The sequence below is a fragment of the Leguminivora glycinivorella genome, chromosome 23 (genome assembly GCF_023078275.1).
Source record: "Leguminivora glycinivorella isolate SPB_JAAS2020 chromosome 23, LegGlyc_1.1, whole genome shotgun sequence".
In the NCBI taxonomy this organism is placed as follows: Eukaryota; Metazoa; Arthropoda; class Insecta; order Lepidoptera; family Tortricidae; genus Leguminivora; species Leguminivora glycinivorella.
Window position 1 is genome coordinate 8,848,700 of NC_062993.1, and position 23,520 is coordinate 8,872,219.

General features: G+C 38.1%; 3 protein-coding genes and 1 pseudogene across 3 annotated transcripts; 2 read left to right on the plus strand and 2 right to left on the minus strand.

Annotated features, from left to right (window-relative positions):
• LOC125238303 overlaps window positions 1-3,289 on the minus strand; it is a 38,098-nt pseudogene extending 34,809 nt beyond the window's left edge.
• Window positions 3,290-3,480: 191 nt separating this feature from the next.
• On the plus strand, window positions 3,481-5,515 carry LOC125238302 (low molecular weight phosphotyrosine protein phosphatase-like). Its single transcript, XM_048145592.1, has 4 exons — window positions 3,481-3,636; window positions 3,749-3,936; window positions 5,011-5,172; window positions 5,347-5,515. Exons 1-4 carry the CDS (start codon window positions 3,600-3,602, stop codon window positions 5,434-5,436), a joined length of 477 nt encoding a protein of 158 aa, XP_048001549.1. The 5' UTR covers window positions 3,481-3,599; the 3' UTR covers window positions 5,437-5,515.
• A 169-nt stretch (window positions 5,516-5,684) lies between these two features.
• On the minus strand, window positions 5,685-8,499 carry LOC125238301 (snRNA-activating protein complex subunit 4-like). The gene has a single exon (XM_048145591.1). It carries the CDS (start codon window positions 8,399-8,401, stop codon window positions 5,939-5,941), a length of 2,463 nt encoding a protein of 820 aa, XP_048001548.1. The 5' UTR covers window positions 8,402-8,499; the 3' UTR covers window positions 5,685-5,938.
• Window positions 8,500-9,120: 621 nt separating this feature from the next.
• Window positions 9,121-22,631, plus strand: LOC125238315 (DNA mismatch repair protein Mlh1). Its single transcript, XM_048145608.1, has 11 exons — window positions 9,121-9,333; window positions 9,407-9,470; window positions 9,647-9,846; window positions 10,503-10,773; window positions 12,940-13,096; window positions 14,276-14,359; window positions 15,519-15,661; window positions 16,687-17,234; window positions 18,990-19,126; window positions 21,105-21,230; window positions 22,298-22,631. Exons 1-11 carry the CDS (start codon window positions 9,221-9,223, stop codon window positions 22,597-22,599), a joined length of 2,145 nt encoding a protein of 714 aa, XP_048001565.1. The 5' UTR covers window positions 9,121-9,220; the 3' UTR covers window positions 22,600-22,631.
• Window positions 22,632-23,520: the final 889 nt, after the last annotated feature.

The window sequence follows — 23,520 nt, forward strand, 5'->3', positions numbered from 1 at the left end:
GCCATACGATAAATAAAATATCTGAGCGACCGAGCTTCGCTCGGTTCTATTTTAATACATCACGTCTTTAGATAAAAAAAAAACTCTTATAAATACAAAAACAAAAAAAAAGACAAAAAACAAAAACTTAATTTCTGGCTGGGATTCGAAACCCTGACACCTACGATCTATCTGCGTACATTAGACCGACCTCGTAAGATTGAGCTAAGCGGAATCGATGCGCGCGCGGCGAAATTAACGACCATATTTTACGTTTACTAACGCGAAAGAAAAACTAATGAAAACTCGAAAATTCGCGTTTTCCGGGATCTAAGGCTACGCTAGATCGATTTTTCACCCCCGAAAACCCCCACATAACAAATTTCAGCGAAATCGTTAGAGCGGTTTCCGAGATCGTCGGTATAAATAAATAAATATACCAGAATTGCTTGTTCAAAAGTATAAGATAAATAGTAAATAGTAAAGATGAGATTCTCACCTGATCATGCATCCTTAAATGAGCAGTCAGCCTCTGCTGCGTATGATACCCCTTATTGCAGACCCCGCAACGGAACACCCCATGGCTAAACAGCCTGTAGACATCCACCGCAGCCTGCGCCTCCTTATCCGAAATAGCCACCATACTCGCATACTCTTCATCTAAACTTGAGCTTTCCAGTTCTAAATTCTTCGCTTTCCCTTTAACCTTTTTGGCAGGAGGTTCTTCATCGGAATGTTCAATAATATCATTATCAAAGTAATCGTCGTCTTTAACTATAGATATTGTTTGTTCGATCTCTTGCTGCTCTAAACTCGGTTCTTCTTCAATCTTAATATCTTCAACAGTTTCCTGTTTTTTCGGTACATGTATAACTTGGGTTGTGTACGTGCTGTGGTGGATGATGGGTATTACATCACCGTAGTATATTCCTAGTCGGCTGGTTCTGTTCGCTTGGGAGTATGCTTCTTCGTAATTTGTCCTAGTTATATCTACGAAGGAAAGTGACGGTTTTAGGTCTAAGCAATCTCTGTTTATAGCCTCCAGTTTATGTATGCTGATCTGAAATAAATAAGAAACCACATTATATCACAATATTCAAAATATCCTGTGGTATTATTCGGTGTGGTGGTATTCCAGAAACGCATAGAGACCTTTTTGTGGAGAATAAAATCCTGACAGTTGTAGCTTTGTACATATATCACATTAGTATGTATGTGTATAAAAACATTGACTTATTTAAATTGACTTGTCAAGAAATGAATTATCCATTAAGGCGTAGGGTGCAACTAGCTCTACCGACGTCAAACTATACGCATTTTAAAAATAGTGTCTCTAGAGTATCATTAAAAATATATAACGAACTAGATGACGACATAAAGAATGCTGAAAATGTTCAACAATTTAGTAAAAAACTTAAAAACTACCTTATGTGCAGGCCTTTCTACAGCCTGGATGAATATTATACTAGATTTTTTGACTAATCCCTCTCATCATATTTCATTTAGCTTCATACAGGTTTTTACAGTTTTCTGGTTGACATTTAATATTGCATTTATTTTATGGGTCAAATGGTAAGTGAAACTGACATTTATTACTATTATTACTTGTTGACTAAAAAACTAAAAAAAAAAATATTTATTAATTACAATTGACTAAAAATTTAATTTATTTATTAATTCACTTATTATTTCATTATCTCGTTGTTTGTTGTTATTGTTTTGTTACTTACCTTTTTATTGTTGATTATTTATATTATAAATAATATATAATTGTATTTGCATGGCTTTCGTGTCTATATTGGCAAATAAAGAACTGAATACTGAATACTGAATACTGTATTCAAGAGCAGTTCCTGAAAACTTTGTACATAGCCATGTCAGCAAATTTTAATTGATCCTATTTTTTTACCAACATTTAGCAATATAAGTCGACTTTCATAAGATATATACAGGATAAGTGTTATAATTAAGAAAATATAGATACCAAGAGAACCTTAATGACGAAATAAAACTTACAAAATTCAATTCATCAAATACATCTTGGTAACAAAATAGGAATAAAAACAAATGATTTAACTTTTTCCTTAATTTTTGTACAAACTTTTTGAGAACTGCTGTCATACTATGTTATAACATGTTGTTGCTTTGTTTAATTAACTTACTTTCATTTATTTATCTTATCAGCACTAGAAGGAATTAGTACTCAAAATCAATTTGTTCATCTCAGGATCAGGCATACTATACTGCATTAATTATACAATATCTACAGTACCATTTTATCATTGCATACTTCACAGTTTACAATAATGTCCCATATCCCTTATTGGACAATGTTCAATGTGACGTACATGACCATAGACCCTCTTTTTGTATTTTTTTCTGAATTAGAAACATTTAACTATTGAGCACCAAGGAGGCTTGAATTCACAACCATGGCTATTTATTGCGATATGAAAATATACCTCTAAAAATACTAAGAAAGTGATTTTGTGTTTAGGAATATTTCATGTCTTAGCAAACAAGTTGGCAGTCAAGACTGGCTGACCCAAGGGATTTAAGGATTTGATTGAAGTAGCTGCCATACCAGGTAAAAGCATATTGTAAGATTTATAAGGGTAATTCTCATAGAATGCAGCACCTTGAACACAGTTAACAGGATGTCCTCTACTCTTCTTACTTATAAATGATTTTGTCTAGTCGACCTTAATCCGTGATCACGATGAAATTATATTTTGAAACAGATAAATTTGATGTAAACATTTTTCAAAACTTGGGTTTGGTTGGGTATTCATATTAGTTCCTTATCTAAAGCTAGGGCATAGGTAACTAGAATGTACTATATAAATTACACTAACCTCTTTATTCCTTAGCTGGAGCTCACGCAGCGTAAAATGAGCTCGCTGACATTTTTTACGAAACTTTACAAAGCGTTGCACATATGCTGAACATTCTACACACAAATATTTGGGCAAACCAGAGCAGTCTGCAGTCTGAAAACAGAAAAGACTTTTTAATAATTACTTTTTTAGTCATAAAGATTAGTAAAAACAAAAAGCTAACAAAATCTTAGCGGAAATACCAGAATACCAAGCGAAAAATTTACCTTCAGGCCAGATATCAAGTTGAATTCCTGCCGTAACGTGCCAGCAGAGTCCATGTTGTAAAGGTTCACATTTGTACTAAAACAAACTGTACAAGCTTTTAGGTCGAGCATTTTATGTGCTTTAATTTATTTCTTAACTATTTATTGAAAATCATGATTTCATCAATAAACAACCACGATCGCATCCGTATCGTTGGTTGACTTGGTTCACTTGGTTGACAATTTTAGTGAATGATATGATGATTGATATGAATGACGTATTTGAGTGAATGAACAAAACTGTCAAGCAAGGGGTGAGCAAGGGTGCAACATTATCTGTGGCCCAACCATGAAAACATGGGAAAAAAACAGCGTGCAAAAAGATGTCTGAAATGATCAAAATGACATTGATGTGACATTGACAGATGATTCAGAAGAGCGAGTTCTCATTTCTGATTTCGCATCATTTTCCCTTTCCAAGGAAAGCTTTGACCCTACGAAAAGGGTTTAATTTACATTTACAGTAACCTCACAAACGATGGCCGAGAAAAAGAAAGCACTGTTCATTTGTCTTGGTATGTATTCGGCGATAACATGCAGTTTTGTTAAAGTTACACCAGTATCCTATACGCCAAGGATAATTTCATGAATCAAAACTTTATTGTGCAATGAAATAACGTGTTCTAGGTAACATTTGCCGCTCGCCAATAGCCGAGGGCGTATTCCAGAAGACCGTGAATGACCTAAACATCGGCGATAAGTGGGAAATCGACAGTGCCGCTATCGGTTCTTGGCATGTCGGAAACACACCGGACTATCGCGCTATGGACACTATGAAGGAACATAATGTTCCATATAACAATCAAGCTAGACAGGTGAGATCTTTGTAACATTTGCCAAATACACCCAGAGGATGTGAGGTATCTCGATCTCAAAAAGATACTACAAGTCTTTGAATTTGTAGGACTTGATCGAGAGTTGTAGGAGGTGGCGATCACAATAGATCAGAAATGGTCGCAGTGATACATAAGGCGCTCTGAAGCCTTACAAAGCCCCTAACCAAGAAGAAGAAGAACATTTGCCAACTTTTTGACACTTCGTTATAAGCAGTGGTCGGCACTATGGGAGCAAAACTTTAACAACACCTTAGAGCTGACATAAATTTAAAATAAAACCAAGATTATTATTTTCAGATCAGTGCTAAATTTGATTTTATACCTGAATCTAAGATTTCTAATACATTACTACAAGGATATTAATAGTTTCATGGCTGTAAGTACTCTAAAATGTCCACTCAGCAAGTTTTGCTTCCATAGTTCTGATCACTGGTTATAAGTAGTCAAATGACTCACAGGTAGTGTTCAAAATTCTACCTATAATTCTACCTACCTAACCATATATATTTAAAAGATAGGTTTCCCCTCCCCTCGCACCTCGCTCCGCCCGCGCGGCCCTCTAATTAGTGGTTGACACCTATGACAGACTGTTATAAGACATGTGCGAAAACGGTTGTGCTTCCGTGATGAATTGTGGACCCCAGCCAATCCTGCCTGCAGTTCCTGACTCCCGGAGAGAAGGTTAGTGCATGTCTTTGACCACCTTGACAGATTTTTGTATTTCTATTTTGCCCCCTCTTGTCCGTTCATAAACAGGTAGTCTATTCCGGTGGCCTGTTGTTATCGCACCGCTACTATGCTAGCCCTATAAGCCTACTTATTCTCACTTGTTACCAGATTTGAAAAAAAGCGCCTTTCTTTTATACAACTTTCCCCATTTTTCTGCAATCTAACTTTGTTACCAGCAAGTAGAACTAAATGATGTATGAGGTTTCACCATTCTACCTATTACAATTCAAAAGTTTTCTAATATTTCAAGATGTGTAGCTGAAAGGTAGTTAAGTATTATTTAAAAAAAAACTCTCTACAATGTTAAGATTTTTTTTTTTGCAGATAACAAAGGAAGACTTCAACCACTATGACTACATATTTGGTATGGACGAGGCCAACATGAAGGACCTCAAAAGAATGGCTCCCAAGAACTGTAAGGCTGAGCTGCTGCTGTTCGGCGATTTTGACCCTCAGGGTGACCGGATCATCAGAGATCCTTATTATGTAAGAATATAAAAATTAATATGGTATTAAGTCTCAACAGGCAACTGCATGTTTTGCAATAGAAGGGTTTTAAAAAGATATGTTTTTTTTTCATCATAAATCAGGCTTGCACTCTTGGTCAATTTTAATCAAAAAGGTTTAACTTGTGTGCTATATCTTTACTTTTGCTTTCAGGATGCTGATTCCAAGGGTTTTGAGAAATGTTACCAGCAGTCTGTGAGATGCTCCGAGGGATTTTTAGAGCACTTGGAGAAGAAAGGTTAAGAATGTGAAGGTACATTCCCATACTGTATAGTAAATTATTTTTATAATTCTAATAAATTAAAAGTCTATTGTATTATAACTTGTTTTTTATTAGGTAAATGGCAGTCATGGAATTTTTTTTATTTCAAGCATACACAATACATATATATTTCAAACAATTACTCCCATATTTTGTTTAAAATAACTGATTTCAAAGGTTTTGTTTTTGATCTATTTTCCCTTTAAGCAGGAAATATAAAAAAAAAAGATTATCCTGCTAACATTTATTGGGCAAGAATACTTAAATAATTTTACATCTTAAATGCTAAATCTAAATGGTATTCATTGCCTAGGCAATTATATAAAAACTAAAATAACTTATTATTAGTATTACAATAGATGAAATAAACTAAGAACCATCACAATACTGTTTTAGGTCACCGTCCTTCAAATAGTTATATTATTCAAAATGTCCTTTCCTATAAATCACATTCTTCAAATTCTATTATTTAGAATTTCAATTCTAAGTGCACACATATGGTATTTTTCTCTTCTTAGACACCTTAGAAATCTTAGATTCATCTTCAGCAATATACCTAACCTGGTCACCAACCACAACTTTCTGCACACAATATTGATCCTTTTGAACATCAGCAGGCTCAGGCAAGTCAATACTCATATTAGTATCGCTAAATGAATCCAATTTGACTCTGCCACCGCAGAACGGTTGAGATGGACCGGGAATGCTTATGCTAGAGATGTCATTGAGATGAGCTCTACTTGTATCAGTCGTATGTTGATAATCTGTCAAGGCCATTGTCCCCACTCGCTCAGGGCCCTCATTCGACAGCAGCATGGAATACAGAAACAGAGAATTAAACCTCTCCATAAAAAGAAACATTTGCTGTTTAAAGACTGTATTTCTTCGAATCAAATGATTCAGATTGATATTTGACTCTGGTTTTAAAGCGTTTTCTTTGGTTTTTGTATTAATGTGAGCCATAAGCTTCCTGCATCCTGTTATTGTTGCATAGTGTGGTGGGAGTACATATGTCACATTGCCTAACGTGTTGTTACCCCACAGGTCTGGTGCATCAGTGAACTTTACGACGTTTGTTTGTTGTTTTCTCGAGTAACTCTTCACTTGAAATAGGTTTACCTCCTGCTGCGTGTCTAGCAAGCCAGGGTACTTTTCAGCATATGAGCTTTTTTTGAAAAGGTCCTGCTTCAACTTTGCTCTCAAGAAAATCATGATTTTTTGCAGGTTTGACACATTTAGACTATGTACTGATACAACAGCATTAGAATCAAAAACAAATAGTTCATCTTCATCATAGATTTCATATTGTTTTCTTTCTTCCTCCTGTTTAACGTGCTCAGTTAAAAGATTAGCTACAATAGCATCTTCTATTACTTCAAGTGGTGATTCCCTCGTGATTCTTTTGCTTTTTCTGTTATCAATTTCGGTTTCTATTCTCTTCTTTAGTACCTCAGTAGCTTTGTTGAGATTGTCAGAGGCTAGGCCGTGACCGAGGCGTCGAGCACCTCTTCTGGGTGCATTTTCAAGTGACGAGTTTGGATGTTTTTTCATCCATTTTAATAATGTAGCATATCTAGCTCTCAAGTGCACTCGGGTTTTATCAGGGAAGTGCTTGGTGACGCTAGAGTAGTTAGTTAGACATTCCTCATTGGCCATTAGTTGAAGCAGCTGCCTATCTTCCTGGACTGTCCAGACAGCAGAGATCCGCTTTTTGGCTAAAACTTGGTATCGGACACGAATTTGAGTTGCCGAACGGCCCGGTAGATACTCTGACATTTTCTTGAAGTTTGGTCCAAACTTATCAAGACATGTCAATATAACAGCATCCTCTTCTGGTAGGAACCTACCTTTCCGTTTCTCGACAAGTCGGAAATACTTGTTATAAATTTGTATCTTTGTCCTGTTCTCCATAGAGGAAGCTACTTTGCCCCAGGGTATGTAATCTTCCTCTTTATAATATGCAATCAATCGCTGAAGAAACTGTTCCTCCTCCTTTGTCCATTTCTTACCACATGATGTATTGCTCATGTTGGTTCTGTAGTAAACAAAGACTTGATAAGCTGTCCTGCCAGTGTTCAGTTCTTTAGCAATGGCAGCCCAGTCTTGAAAGTTAAACTTGGCTACAATTTCTTGAAAGTGGGCATGTTCTTCCATTGACCATGGCTCTTTGTTGATGTTAGGATGCAAAAATTCTTTCCATAGTATCCTGTACTCCGCAGCGCTGTGTCTTTTATTTAATTTATTTGCAATAATTTCCCAGTCATACTCCTGGTCAATTGGCAATGCTAAATCTTTTAAAGTTTTCTTTCCTAAATTACTGATCTCTTTATTGATAGCATCTACTTGCCTCTCTAGTTTCCTTGACCATTTATCTTTATTCTCTCGCTTCAGCTGTGCAATCTTTGAATTCAACTCTTTCTTTTTAATATTAATTGACATTTCAAGAAGAAGTTTATTCAGACTGACTTTGTCTTTTGCAGTCCAGCCAGGCACTGAAGTAATCTCAGAGAAGTCGTACATGTTGCTTTTTTTCATAATTATAGTGTCTTCATTGTCAGGAGCTGGAAAATTTGATTTGTCTTTGAAATATGGCTTACCACAGTTTATATAGCGGAAGGTTTCTTGCCGGTCTTTCTCTGCAGGGCCTGCTAGCTTGTGCAGATCATTTAAGTTTTGTCTACATTCATGTAAGCGGCCGACGAGTACGGATTCGAGTCTTCTTAGTTTTTCGTCTAGAAGCTTGTTAAGGGCTAAGGCTGAGTCAATTCGTGCATGTTCCTGAGCTGCGCTGGCAGTGGAAGTGCTGGTAAGGGATCGAGAGTGTAGTGAGCTTACGCTGCCGCTTAACGATCCTAAAAGAATAGAAGGCTCGTCGTCTTGTGCTAGAACGGCATTTAGCTGCGCTATATCGTTAAGCTGCTGTTCTTCGTCACTATCCACATCCATTTTAACGAATGGACCAGATTGCCTTCTCTAACACAAATAAAAAATGCTTAAATCATGTAAAATTTTGCAAAATTTAATATGTATAACACAAATCAGCTTATAATACAATAGGCTAGTTTCCTATATTTAAAATAAAATATTTTATGCACTGCACGAAATAAAGCTCCACAAAATATGAAGAAATATATGGACAGTAGTTATATTTCAACAAAACTTCTATTTAATAAGTCAAAGAGAAAGATAAAAAGTAAATGAATTGACCGTGACGTCACTCCTCAGTATTTCATAGTAATTCCATACTAGCAAATCGTTTTGACAGTTCTTAAAAAGAAGCTGATTTGACTAGTAGGAAACTAGCCTATACTTATCGCGTCGAACGTCAAAATCCAGACTGTCAAATTTAAAGTACGTTCAAAATTATAATTGTGAAAAATGTCTAGTTTGAATATAGTTTTGATAAATCTATTTAGTGACTTTAATGTATACTTAAATATTTATACCAAATCTAATTTGTAATGGTAATTGATAACTTTTATCTTGGTGTAATGTACATTGTGTAAAATCACAGTGCTTTAGTATATTTCTGTATAATGTGTATATGTTTCGGAATGTACACAGACTATATAGCATTCCAGCTATTCAAGCTTTTATTAAAAACGTTCAACATTTAGGTAAGACTGTCTTTTCGGACCGCATCATATCACCAAACATACCTCAAGTTTTGATTTGAATGCTTTGGTCGGAAACTATTTTTTGGTTTTATTTAATTCTACAAATGATTCCCTTGTTTTTAACCACATAGCTAAACCCTAGGAAATAATGTCTGAACCAGGTATCATTAAAAAACTAAGTGAGGATGTTGTGAACCGAATAGCAGCCGGCGAGATTGTTCAAAGGCCGGCGAATGCATTGAAGGAACTCATCGAAAATAGGTAAATAAAGAAATAATAAAATTGTAAGTATCCATATGAATACTGTTAAACAAATACAGTTTCTCTATTGCAGCTTGGATGCCAAATCGACCAATATAATTATCACTGTAAAGGCTGGCGGCTTGAAATACTTGCAGGTATGTGTAAATCACCTGTATTTTACGTATTTAAGCTCTTGAATTAGCTGGATCCATCTTACCATGATGCCAAGTAATTGCTTCTTTATGATAGTACAAATTTATAACTTCAAACTATTATTCTTTAATATGTTTTTTTTTTTAAACATACATACATATATATTTCTAATATTTAGATCCAAGACAATGGTACTGGTATCAGAAACGATAACCTAGATATAGTCTGTGAGCGATTCACCACATCAAAACTGAGCCAATATGAGGACCTGCAAGAGATCAACACTTACGGTTTCCGAGGAGAGGCTCTGGCTAGCATCAGCCACATTGCCCATCTGACTATACTGACTAAGACTGCCGCTTCTAAATGTGCTTACAAGTAAGTTTATATGGCTTATTGCCTATACAGAGAGTTCCATTCTGACTCACTTAGTTTATTGGTAGAAAGAAAGGCTAATTGTGATAGTAAAAATATTGAGTGTGATATGTAAATATTGAGATAACCTTGTCACAATAAAAACTTTGTTGAGGAACGCTCTACAGTGTTAAGTACAACTTCAGTCCCTTCATAAATAAATAAATATTATAAGGACTTCTTACACAGTTTGACTGAGCCCCATGGAAAGCTCAAGAAGGCTTGTGTTGTGGTTACTCTGACAATGATATATATAATATATAAATACATAGTACAAATATCTGTGCTCATCACACAAATAGTAGGCAGGGTCACTACATGCTAGGCCAGACAGGTCGGCCTCATCAGGGTTTTCTACATGGAGTAAAAAAATCCTCTGTCTATGGTGCAGGCAGGGCTTAGCTTGCAAAACCTTCTAGATTGAATCTAACTTTTAAATCTATAATAGTACCTATTAGCTGATAAAAATATTGATAAATACAATTAAAAATGAGTGAATGACAGAACATGGTTTTTAGACGAAAATTTTGACGACTTATAAACTATGGTCGTACATCAGGACTCTCTAGTAAAAATAAAATAAAAATTTAAATATTTACCCTTATCAAAATGATTTCCAGGGCATCCTATGAAGATGGCAAACTGAAAGGTCCAATCAAAGCCTGTGCTGGCAACAATGGCACCCAAATCACCGTAGAAGACTTATTCTACAACGTCATAGCCCGTAAGAGAGCCCTACGGAGCCCTAACGAAGAATACACGCACATTATGGACGTGGTTGGTGGCTATGCGGTACATAACAGCCATGTCGGATTCACGCTTAAGAAGTTTGGAGAGAAGACTGATTTGAAGACACCTGTTAATTCATCTGTTATTGAAAATGTTAGGATTGTAAGTATTCCTGATACCCACCTATTCAAAATGGCCCTCACCTGGAATATACCCGAAAGCGCAAACCATGCCGCCCTAAATCAACCTGTAGCATTTCTTTTTTTTTGACACTTTTATGAAGTGTGATATTTTTGAAAAAAAAATGCTATTTCTACTTAGAATTACTAGCTTTTTCAATCGTAGTTAAAAAAATTGTCCCATGCGATTGTTTCTTATTTTGTTACCATTTTCCGTACATGTTGTATGGGATAACAAAAGAGGAAAGTAACAAAAATGTATCGAAATTCTGGGACACTTTGTCTCCCAATGAGATTGAAAGTACTCGTGATTCTGAGTACAATTGACCTAAAATTCCCTAAAACAATAAAAAAAAAATTATTGGCAAAAAAAAGAAATGCTTCCTGGCGTCGCTCGGTTCAGCAGGAGCTCAGGGTGCTAGGAATGGGGTGGGAGGAGGTTGCCCAAACTGCCCAAGACCGGAGTAAATGGAGAAATATCATTCGAGCTCTACACCCCAGCAGAGGGTATCAGGATGCATGGAAGAGAAGAAGGTGTAAGTAATCCTTATCATCATTCTCCTTTCGTTATCCTGGCATTTGCCGCAGCTCATGGGAGCCTGGGGTCCGCTGTAACAACTAATGCCAATATTTGGCGTAGGCACTAGTGTTACGAAAGCGACTGCCATCTGACCTTCCAACCCAAAGGGTAACTAGGCCTTATTGGAATTAGTCGGGTTTCCTCACAATCCTCACGATGTTTTCCTTCACCGAAAAGCGACTGGTGAATATGAAATGACATTTCGCACATAAGTTCCGAAAAACTCATTGGTACGAGCCGAGGTTCGAAGTGTTCGAACCCGCGACCTCTGGATTGAAAGTCGCACGCTCTTACTAGGCCACCAGCGCTTATTGTAAGTATTCCTTTATATGTATTTATTTTATTTCAAAACAGATTCCGCAATGTTAGGTTTTTTTTTAGTATTTATAGTCTATGTAATACAAGTATTGTGGAAATAAATACTCCACAAAGTTGTTGTTAAAAAAATCTGTAGGTATGTTTATTTGCTGAAAATTATTATTGTCTATCATTTTCATAGAAAACATGGCACATGATAAATCAGGCGGTCCCACAGATGTGGAAGGAAGATCGGACATGTCGGCTATTTGTATTAAAGACGCCTGTCGCAAGTTCTTGATACCACTATTGGCTATTACGCAATACACATGCATAGGGTTGCAAAAAAACAGTTTTTTTCTGGCTTGAAAAAAAAACCGTGAAAAAAAAACATATTTTTTTTCTGGAGTTGGTATGTTTTTTTCTAAAGACGAAACCTCAAAATTTGCAAAACAGTTAATACTTTTATACGGTTTTTAAGACTTTATGTTGACTATTAAAGGAATTTAATTTAATAACTTTAATTTCTGGTTTCATAAAACTAACATTTACACCACCGCCTCTCCACGCTCCACGCCGCATCGGGGATTCCCCAATAAACGCTTGCATACTGAATGTACGTTTATCGAATAAAAATATACGTTATTGTTATTTAAACGTTACGAATCACGAAAAACCGTTATTGTCGTATTATTTGTTCATCTAAAAAAATTTTCATAATTCTAAAAAAAAAACATTTGGCGTTTTTTTCTATTTGCAACCCTACACTCGCATCATTTCCATGTCTGTGTACCTACATGCGAATGACCAGCGAGTCTTGTCATCACGCACACAGTGAGCTAACAACTGCGGCACTTCCGCCGGCGGTTTGTCTCTCTCTCTCTCTCTCTCTCTCTCTCTCTCTCTCTCTCTCTCTCTCTAAGCACAGCTCTAACGGCTCAGCCACGACATTGGTCTAAGCGCGACAGCGGTGAGCGGCGGCCATACATTGGAGCGAGACACAGCGATGGGACTTTTCATTCGCACGTATGGCTGCCGCTCACCGCTGTCGCGCTTAGATCAATGTCGTGGCTGGGCCGTAAGGGTCGGCTCACACCGGAATGGCAGTGACGCGGTGAGCACTTTTAGTGTGAAATAATTTGCCGCGGGTGGCCGCTGCTGACCGCTGCCGGCCGCTACCATTCCGGTGTGAGCCGACCCTAATATTATTGAGGCAGGACCTTATCCTCGTTCGGCTCATCATGCTGTAACTATTTTTTCTCAATTTTTCAGATCCATGGTAACACAATAGCCCGAGAACTGATGGAGCTACAAATAAAAGACGAAACGCTGAAGCTCTCTGTACACGGGTTCATTACTAACGTCAACTACTCGCATAAGAAAGGAGTCATGTTGTTGTTCATCAATCATCGGCTAGTTGACTCGCAATGTAAGTTGTTCCTCATTTAAACAAATATTGAGGGACACAGGGCTTCCCCAAATCTATCGACGCTGAATCGGTTTCCGCCGATCAAAAATCGCTCGTTCGTATGAACTTGCGAATAAAGACATATGTAACTCCGTATAGATAAAGTCTAAGAAAAAAACGTACCTCAAAGCCCCGGTGAAAAAGGTACGGTGGCCTAGATGGCGTTACACCTTTGGGGGACGCTCGGCTAGATGGCGCTATTAATATTTGACATTTTAACACATCAAGCTAAGAATATGAGCCAAATTGTCAAAACTGAGGTTCAAAAGTTTCAAGCCTGTGTCGAGAGATGGCAGACTATGCACTGTGATTACACATTTTACTTTGATAATAACTCTCTATAGTACTCGATCCTCTTTGTGAGTACGGATGGAGTGACGACGACGCGTAACGGCCCAGCCACGACATTGGTCTAAGCGCGACAGCGGGGAGCGGCAGCCATACGTGCGAATGAAAAGTCCCATCGCTGTGTCTCGCTCCAATGTATGGCCGCCGCTCACCGCTGCCGCGCTTAGACCAATGTCGTGGCTGAGCCGTAAGCGTGTTCATATTAACGAGCGATTTTTGGTCGGTTGGTTTGGATTCAGCGTTGATAGATTTTGGGAAACCCTTACACAGATCAACCCAACCTCAAGCTAAGCAAACCCTATTATATAAATGCTTGTACTATGGGTGCTAGCTTACGATATAAATACTTATACACGGTGTAAAATCAGGAAATCAAAAGATTTTAACTACACATTTCTGTCGGTAGTGACCCTGCCTGCTGCGCCGCGGTCCCGGGTTCGAATCCCGGTAAGGGCATTTATTTGTGTGATGAGCACAGATATTTGTTCCTGAGTCATGGATGTTTTCTATGTATATAAGTATTTATATATTAAATATATCGTTGTCTGAGTACCCACAACACAAGCCTTCATGTTACCGTGGGCCTCAGTCAATCTGTGTAAGAATGTCCTATAGGATATATTTATTTATTTTATTTCTGAGGGCAAAATAAAGATAAAATGTTATATGACGTCAAGCTAATTTCGACAAAAAAAATATATTTTTGTGCAAATTTTAAAGAGTTAAATGATGATCAAGTCTGTAGTGAAAGTTAAATTGTATATGCTCATAGAATTATGTTTTTCGTTTCAGCAATCCGTAAGGCCGTAGATTCAGTTTACTCAACGTACTTGCCGAAGAACTCTCACGCCTTCGTCTACCTTAGTATAGAATTAGGTAAGTCTACTACCAACATAATAATGTAACAACTTATGTACACCTATGTTAGACAAATAAATGATTCTAATATTCTGTAATCAACTTTACTAGTATAAAGTTTCTAAATTCCGTACTTATATTACTTGTCGCATTTTTTAACCCCCGACGCAAAAACGACGGTCTGTCTGTGGCATCGTAGCTCCCGAACGGACGAACCGATTTCGAGTTTTTCTTGTTTGAAAGCAGTAGTAGTAATACACTTTATTGTACAAAGATAAGAACACACACACAGTAAAGAAAAAAGAACACACACATCATTTGTACAAAGGCGAACTTATCCCATTAAGGGATTTCTTCCAGTTAACCTTAGAGCAGTTAAAGGAGAATTGGAGATGGTAGGCGTTCCTAAGCTAAACCTATACCTAACCTACAAACTACAGCAATATAGACGTTGAGTTAAAGCTGAGTTAGTCGGGAGTGTTCTTAGCTATGTTTCATAAAAATCGGTCCACTATGTCGCGGTCGAGGGTTTTTCAAAATTTTAATTTTGTGGTTAGGTTATATCCCTTGAGGATATGCGAAAATAGGCACATTTTTGTTTGTTTTGCTCCTGGGTTTTTGTTCCGGATGGGCCACGCTTGTTGGATCCTAAATAATCCGCTCGGCTGTCCCAAATCAAAACCTAGCAGGGGACGTGTATTTTCAATGCACTTGCTAGGTTTTGATTTAGGACAGCCGCGCTATATCTGTAAAGAGTCGATACCAATTGTATATGCGTGGCGTGAGTTATGGATCCCTCCAAAAAGTTCGCTAATTTAACTCCAGGTTAAGCATCTAACTCAGAGTTAGTTGGTGAACCCTATGCAATTGGCCCTAAGTCTGTTTTTACATTATCCGATCCGATATCGGATGTCGGAAGGATTTCAATGGAATGGATTAAAAAAAATTCAACATGGCGCCTTTAATGTATGGGATATCGGTCCGACATCCGATATCGGATCGGATAATGTGAAAACGCACTAAGATAGATAGATTGTAGATGGCACCACTTTGTACAGTCAGCTGCAGAGAAAAGGAGACCTCCTGCCATACAAATTTGTATGCAACGGGGTCTACTTTTCTCTGCAGCTGACTGTACATGTGTTAGTGATTTTTGCCATTGGCTCTCATTTTTCAGATCCCAAAAACGTAGACGTAAACGTTCACCCCACGAAGCACGAGGTACAGTTTCTGTACGAAGAGCAAATCATTGAGAAGCTGAAGGCGTGTGTTGAGAGCAAACTGCTCAGTTGTAACTCTACACGGGTCCTGTATACGCAGGTATGTATGTGTGAGAGTCAACTTTATGAGAGTGTTATTAAGTTTTAGGATCGAATATATTTATCAATAAATAATTAATAAATATAAATTTCGGGGACACCTTACACAGATCAACTTAGCCCCAAACTAAGCAAAGCTTGTACTATGGGTGCTAAGCGACGATATACATACTTAAATAGATAAATACATACTTATATACATAGAAAACATCCACGACTCAGGAACAAATATCTGTGCTCATCACACAAACAAATGCCCTTACCGGGATTCGAACCCAGGACCGCGGCTTAGCAGGCAGAGTCACTACCAACTACGCCAGATCGGTCGTCGGTCAATTTACGTATAAAACAGTAAGCTAAAAAATGCGATTTCAAATGCATATGTTCAGTAAATTTTAACTATGAGGACATAATAATGTTTTATAAGATACTCTATTATCTCTACTATACATATAATAGTACATTACGTTACGATACACATGCGGAAAAGAGGGGGTTGGAAATGAGTGGCGATAAATTCAAACACGACTAATCACTCCCTTAACTAAACACTCCCTGTGTTTTAAATCGGCACAAGTTACGAGTTTTCTTTTTCCACATGTGTGTATAGTACGACGTTTTTTTATGGAATTTCGATAACGTTTAAATCATAGAAAGATGCATCCTGAAATGGGCCAAAATAGCGACCGAATGGGCGCCACAAATTACCAGAGGTCCAGGTAGACCAAAGATGAGATGGCGGAAAGACCAGGGGGGTTACTATGACGTGCTAAAGCCGTTCAGTTTAGGTTGAGAGAGAGGGACGGAGCTATGTAACTGCTATAGCTGTGTCCCTTTCTCTCAACCTAAACTGAACGTCTTTAGTACGTCATGGTAACCCCCTGGACTCATTTTGTGGCGGCTGGCGAGAGCATGCACAGAGCCGTGACGAGTGGCGGAAAACAGGGGAGGCCTTTGCCCAGCAGTGGGACACATTATAGGCTATTTAAAAAAAAGAAAAGTAACACGTGTTTTATGTAATTCCAGGCCAGGCTACCCGGAGCGACGATGGTTGAAGAAATGGTAAAGAAAACTACGGAAGCGGCCAAAGTCAACCCCAACAACATGGTTCGAGTCAACTCTGACGTTCAAAAGATAGACAAATTCTTCAAACCTATCGAAACAGATGAAATAAATGTTAAAAACACTGAAAACATTGTGAATAACGATGTGAAAACAACAGTGAATAATGAAAATATGGTGGTAGATGATATCCTAGAAAATTCACTAGTCGAAGAACCAGCAGTATTAAATAAAATGCCAGAATCCGAAATATGGAAAAATCATGCGGTAGACCAGGGCAATATAAGTTATATAGACCCCAAAGAATCGTTTAAAACTAGAACGTTTAAGTATGAAAGAACAGAAACGAAATTGACAAGCGTGAAGCAGTTAAGGATGGATGTGGAGAAGCAATGTAATTCTAATCTGAGAGAAATATTGGCCAATTTGATATTCATTGGATGTATTGATTTACATAAGTCGCTTATACAGCATTCGACGAAGCTGTATTTGTGTGATACTACTAGGTTAACGTGAGTAAAATTATTTCTATACCTTCTATAGAACAAAAATGTTTATGGCAGAAAAAATGTAGGGTCTATCTTTTATGGCTTTCATTTTCAATTTAGAGCTTTGGTGCAAAAAATAACGACCTCACTTGGTCGCGACCCTCAGCGATGAGGAACCGAAGAAGAAGCATATTTTCTAATAAGTACCTACTAAATCCTCTAGCGGCCCACCATACAAAAAAAATCCAATAAGATTTGATCAACGGTACTAGAAAACAGGGCTGAATTTCTTTTGTCTGAAATTCGAACGAATCAAAACAAAAGCAACTCAATTCCATTTAACGTAGATTCAAATTTCATCTTAGGTATTTTGACCTAGTATTAGGACATCGAACCCCAGAAGGTTAAAACCCCGGAATGAAAATAGATTGTTATTTTAGCATGATGGTATTATAGACAATTCCTGTCTCCATTCTAAGTTTAGTTTTATTTTATATCATCAATAATACAGCAGTGTCATCCTATTTAAATACGTACCTAAATGTAAAGTGGGTCAAATTTAACATGCAAGATTTTACCCATAGAAATATACTTATACATAGATACTTATTACTTACTAACATGCTTATTACTTACTGCAAGTTGATAAAAATCTGGTAATCTAACCTAACCACAAGATTAAAATTAAAAAAAAAAACCCGAAATAGTGGACCGATTTTCATGAAACATGGCTAAGAACACTCCCGACTGATTCAGCTTTCAAACAAAAAAAACTAAATCGGTCCATCCGTTCGGGAGCTACTATGCCACAGACAGACACACACACAGACAGATAGATAGACAGACAGACACGTCAAACTTATAACACCCCGTCGTTTTTGCGCTGGGGGTTAAAAATCGTTGCATCATATTTTTTTCCTAAAAATCTTTCTACTTGGGAGATGTATAATAATCACAGACCAACCCCTATAGACATCCATTACAAGACGACTCGCGGTCGCCAGCCTTCCTAGTATTTGCACTGATATAAGCGCGGGCGCTCGCCGTGCCCGATCAGTATCGACCAAGTAACAGACCCGAAAGCAGCGCGTGGTATTCGCACTAAAAAATTGGAAAAGGGTATTTTGATGCCTTAAAGATGTCCACCTGTAGTGTGAAATGGTGTGGAAAGGTAACAAGAAGCTCAAATTTAAAAACAGACGGCATTACATTCCACAAATAAGTCATATTTATAATTTATTCAGAGCCGGCATAGGTCAACTTACATTGGCCACTTACGCGTCAGTAGAGGGACAGTCATACTTCTGTCCCTTTTCATCTGGCGCGACTGCCCGCCGTCCTTGAAACGGCCAATCACAGCGCGCTTAACACATTCCCCGCCCGCTCCTCGCACCCCAAACACTGGTGACTCGTATCGCGAACAAAATATACAAGATTTCTACTCTATAGGAGGTTCTCTGTGATAATAATGTATGTTTTTCAATAGAGATGGTGTTTTTTTTACGCACTAGTGCGAGAGTGGCTCATTATTGTGAGTCTAGTGAAAAAGGGTATAACTCAAATTGACTCGGTGAAAAAGGGCACAAGTCCCACCTCGGACTTCAATTTGAGTTATACCCTTTTTCACTAGACCCACAGAATTATGCAACGTCGTAACTTCGGATGGCCATCTGTACTGAAAAACGTCGTAAAATACACGTGCGAAAAGGAAATTAGTAACTTCTACTTCGAACTTTTACGCACTTGTATCGTAATGTACTATTTCCTATCTTTTTCCAGTGAAGAATTATTCTATGAAACGATGCTATACGACTTCCAAAACTTCGGGCTGATAAAACTGTCAAATCCCTTGCCTTTGGAAGAGCTGTTCGTCCTCGGTCTGTCTTCCCAAGACGCAGAATGGAATCCTGAACTAGGTGAGTGGTGAAGGATAGATAAACTCACGAGCCGAATGAATATTTATATCTGTGTGTATCACGTTGATCGATAAAATGGTGACTCTTTAGTCCGTTTTCACATTACTCGATTCGATATCGGATGTCGGAAGGATTTCAATGTAAAAAATCCAAGATAGCGCCTGTAATATATGGGATATCGGTCCGACATCCGATATCGGATCGGATAATGTGAAAACGCACTTAGGGTTTAACACGTTAAACGCCAATGTAAATTTTGATTACTTTCGTTTGAGCCGCGTTGGTCACCGGTGACCGGCACTAACACTCTCTGTTTAAGCCATGGGGGTCACCGGTGACCGCGATGTAGGTTCATCTTTGATCGGCTGTTTTGAACTCACGGACACTATTATATGGGAAAACTCTATTTGACATATACGGCGTGACCTCATGGAATAGTTTGCACGCTTTGGTTCTCGTTTGTACCTATTGATAGACGAGATAGAGCCAGTGCATTCCAATTGGAATGTATCCATTGGTTATTGTAATAAAAACAATATTATATTGTTAGTAAGCATTAATAACCCGACTTATTTTTTACTAAGAAATTAAATAAAACACAAAACTTATGAAACGAACAATTTAAAAGTTCAATTTAATATAATACACATACTCTATAAATCTGCTTGCCCTAGCCGGACCTTCTTTTTTAGCCAATCTATGAGCTACTCTTCTAGCTCTTGGAGCAGGACTAGCAGGAGGCTGTATTGTTGTTGCCATTTTATTATTCATATTATCACCATAACACTATTATATCTAAATCATATGTACTAAACACAGTCACAAAATGATATGGTCAGATGATTGGGTGTCATCTTTTCTACAAGAAAGTCTAAGACTAACTGACTTACTTACACAGTTTTGTAGGGAATATAAATACAAAATATTCAATTGAAAAACGTTTACGAGTGTAAAAAATAAGAGCAGTAATAAAAGATAAACGCTGATGTACTTCCCAAAAATGTAATTCCAAACATATGTCGTTGCAAAAATAGCACAAAAGCGTCGGCATAATCAAAGGTACACCGCGTGGCAATAAAAAAATGTATTTACACAAATACACAGGTGTTAGAAAAGAAACAAAAGAAGCAAATAAAATGCATTTATAAAGTTTAATTGGGGAAAGGCGTAGTGTTGCAATACATACAATACAAACAGATGTGCCGCTGTGGGCGGCACTGTGGCCCCCCACGGCCCTACGCGAAGGAATCACAGATTTGTTTCCCCGCAGGCCATGACGGCCACCGGTGACCGGCACTGATATTTACGAGTAATTTTGTAAATTAATAGTTTATTTCATGTATTGCGTTAATAATGTGAAGTTTATTTTGAGAATTTGACAAAAAATCATCATGTAAAAAATGGTAAAAATATAAAATTTCATATGGCCTAACTGATACACGAAGTGCCGGACACATGGTGTCCACCATGGCGTTTAACGTGTTAAATGGCAGTCTATGCACTGTGATTACACATTTTACTTTGACAGTGACTCACTATAATATTCGATCCTCTTTGTATCAAGCTAAGAATATGGGCCAAATTGTCAAAATTGAGCTTTAAAAATGTTAATCGTTGATGTTTCGTTTTCTTTCAACCCCTTATTTGCCAAGAGTGGCACTGAAACTTAAGTAGTTTCATGTGCTCTGCCTACCCCTTCATGGGATACAGGCGTGATTGTATGTTGTATGTATGTATGTAAAAAATTTAAGCTTGTGTCGAGAGTTCGCAGTCTAAGTCTATGCACTGAGATTACACATTTTACTTTGACAGTAACTCTCTATAATACTCGATCCTCTTCGGTCCTAACTTATAATGCACCTCGTCCTTACGCTTGCACGCAATACATATGTATACGTATATACATTAGGTAGCATTGGAACTGTGAGCTAGCCTAACAGCAAACCTTATATCAATTAAACTAGTTTAATTTTGACAGGCGACATGAGAGAGATGGCACAACACATGTGCCAACTGCTGACGAGCAAACGAGCCATGCTGCTCGAGTACTTCTCCCTGGAGCTCAGTGACGACGATCAGCTGTTGGCACTGCCGCTGTTGCTGGGTGAGTTAGGCTAAACTATTATAATGCAAGATGGCACAACACATGTGCCAACTGCTGACGAGCAAGCGAGCCATGGTGCTCGAGTACTTCTCCCTGGAGCTGAGTGGCGATGGTCAGTTGTTGGCACTGCCGCTGTTGCTAGATGAGTTAGGCTAAATTATTATAATGAGAGATGGCACAACAGATTTGCCAACTGCTGACGAGCAAGCGAGCCATGGTGCTCGAGTACTTCTCCCTGGAGCTGAGTGGCGATGGTCAGTTGTTGGCACTGCCGCTGTTGCTAGATGAGTTAGGCTAAACTATTATAATGAGAGATGGCACAACAGATGTGCCAACTGCTGACGAGCAAGCGAGCCATGCTGTTCCGAGTACTATCTCTGTAGCTGAGTGGCGACGGTCAGCTGTTGGCACTGCCTCTTTGTACCTAATACTAATCTAGCAGTGAAAATGCATACATTACAGCTTGACAAATAAGAATGGCAACACTGTAGTGTCATTCCTTTCAAATATACGTGAGAAAAGTGGACAGTTTCGTCACTTCTTAATTTTTTATTATTTTTGCCAAACTATACTTCCCTGTTTAATGTTGACGTATTGGGTGTTTTTTTAAATTTAAGAAACTTTTAACACTAAATTTGGACTTTCCCGGGTGTTGCCATGACATAGTCCTTTAGGGATTAATAAAACTGGGTGTTTTATTAATCGTCATCTTCTAGCCAGTAATGTGGATCAGTCCAAAGCTCATAGAAAGAGTTGGCTTATTTGTTATTACCTGTTTTATAAATCTACCCCCTTATTCATAAAAAAGTTACTTAACTGATTAGTTGAGTGTTTTGTCCCTTTCTGTAGGGTTGACTTATGTATTTGTGAGAAAGGGACAAAACACTTTTAACTAATCAGTTCAGCAACTTTTTATGAATAAAGGCCACTTGCACCAACGAAAATGGAGGGTTAATCCACCATTTTATATGGAATTTGACAGATGACAGCCCACTAACCCTGAGTGATTGGTGCAAATGGGCCTAAGGGGGCTAGACTTAACCTGGGAGGGATAAAACATTTTACAGACAACCACACTCCATTTATGGGCGCATTACCAACCTACCTGGTCCGTCTCGTCACCGAGGTCAACTGGGACGCCGAAAAAGAATGCTTCGACACGTTTTCCCGGCAGACCGCCATTTTCTACTCCCAGCCCAACCCGGACACCACCACAGAGTCAGTGAAATCCGAGCATTGGAAGCAGGAGCATGTGATATTCCCGGCTATAAGGAGGAACTTTTTACCGCCTACTAGCTTTGTGAGCAATGGAGCGATTTTGCAAATTGCGAATTTGCCAGATTTGTATAAGGTGTTCGAGAGATGTTGAATGGTTGGTTGATCAATTAAAGTTTAAGGTTGTTTGAATTTTAGTTTTATTTCCAGTATTATAATAGAGGTGATATATATATATATAGTATACAGTATGTAAACTAACGAAAACCATTTATTGTAACCCGTAAATGTCCAGGTGATACTGAGAAACTTTTACTATGGCAGGGTGTCCACTTTCTGGAAAGTCAGGGAAAGTCAGGGAAAAGTCAGGGAAGCTCATAGTGGTCATGGAAAGTCAGGGAAAGTCAGGGAAATGATTTGGAGGTCAGGGAAAAATTTGGCACCAAGAAAAAAAATCAAAAAGTATTGAAAAAATAATATGATTTCTTGGGTTGGCCACATCCATGACAGCAAAGATTTACTGGAAAGTTGCACCCACAGAACACCCCACTAGAAGCCTAATGCAAGCGATATTGTCGAGACGCAAATCACCAATCCTTGCGGGGTGAGGCGGGCGCGCACGGTGCTGCCATTGGTCGTTTCAAATAATGGCGCGCCTTTACGATTAGCTGTAGGGATGGGAATGGGACATGTCTATTATAGACATTGGTACCGGTACCAGTACTGTGGTGAATTTGTTTTGCAACAAATTATAATATTATAATTAAATTATAATAAGGCCTAGTTACCCTTCGGGTTGGAAGGTCAGATGGCAGTCGCTTTCATAAAACCAGTGCCTACGCCAAATCTTGGGATTAGTTTCCAAAGCGCCTCCCGTGAGCCGTGGCGAATGCCGATGCCGGGATAACGCAAGGAGGATGATGATTGTGATAGCACCTCAATAAAAATCATTCTAGTAACTAATAACTAAACTGTGCATTTTTACTTACGTTTACTAAGTTAAATTACCAACTAAATATTCTAAACTAATCAATCAACTAAATAACACTACAGACTCTACAGATTCTAGATTTAT

What these genes read in the sequence shown, in the direction of transcription:
- LOC125238302 (XM_048145592.1), top strand. Translation starts at nt 3,600, where the DNA reads ATGGCCGAGAAAAAGAAAGCACTGTTCATTTGTCTTG. An exon ending in AGCACTGTTCATTTGTCTTG is followed by an intron (nt 3,637 to 3,748) that starts GTATGTATTCGG and finishes AACGTGTTCTAG; the next exon opens with GTAACATTTGCCGCTCGCCA. An exon ending in ATAACAATCAAGCTAGACAG is followed by an intron (nt 3,937 to 5,010) that starts GTGAGATCTTTG and finishes TTTTTTTTGCAG; the next exon opens with ATAACAAAGGAAGACTTCAA.
- LOC125238301 (XM_048145591.1), bottom strand. Translation starts at nt 8,401, where the DNA reads ATGGATGTGGATAGTGACGAAGAACAGCAGCTTAACGATATAGCGCAG.
- LOC125238315 (XM_048145608.1), top strand. Translation starts at nt 9,221, where the DNA reads ATGTCTGAACCAGGTATCATTAAAAAACTAAGTGAGGATGTTGTGAAC. An exon ending in TCGGCTAGTTGACTCGCAAT is followed by an intron (nt 13,097 to 14,275) that starts GTAAGTTGTTCC and finishes TTTTCGTTTCAG; the next exon opens with CAATCCGTAAGGCCGTAGAT. An exon ending in AGAATGGAATCCTGAACTAG is followed by an intron (nt 19,127 to 21,104) that starts GTGAGTGGTGAA and finishes TAATTTTGACAG; the next exon opens with GCGACATGAGAGAGATGGCA.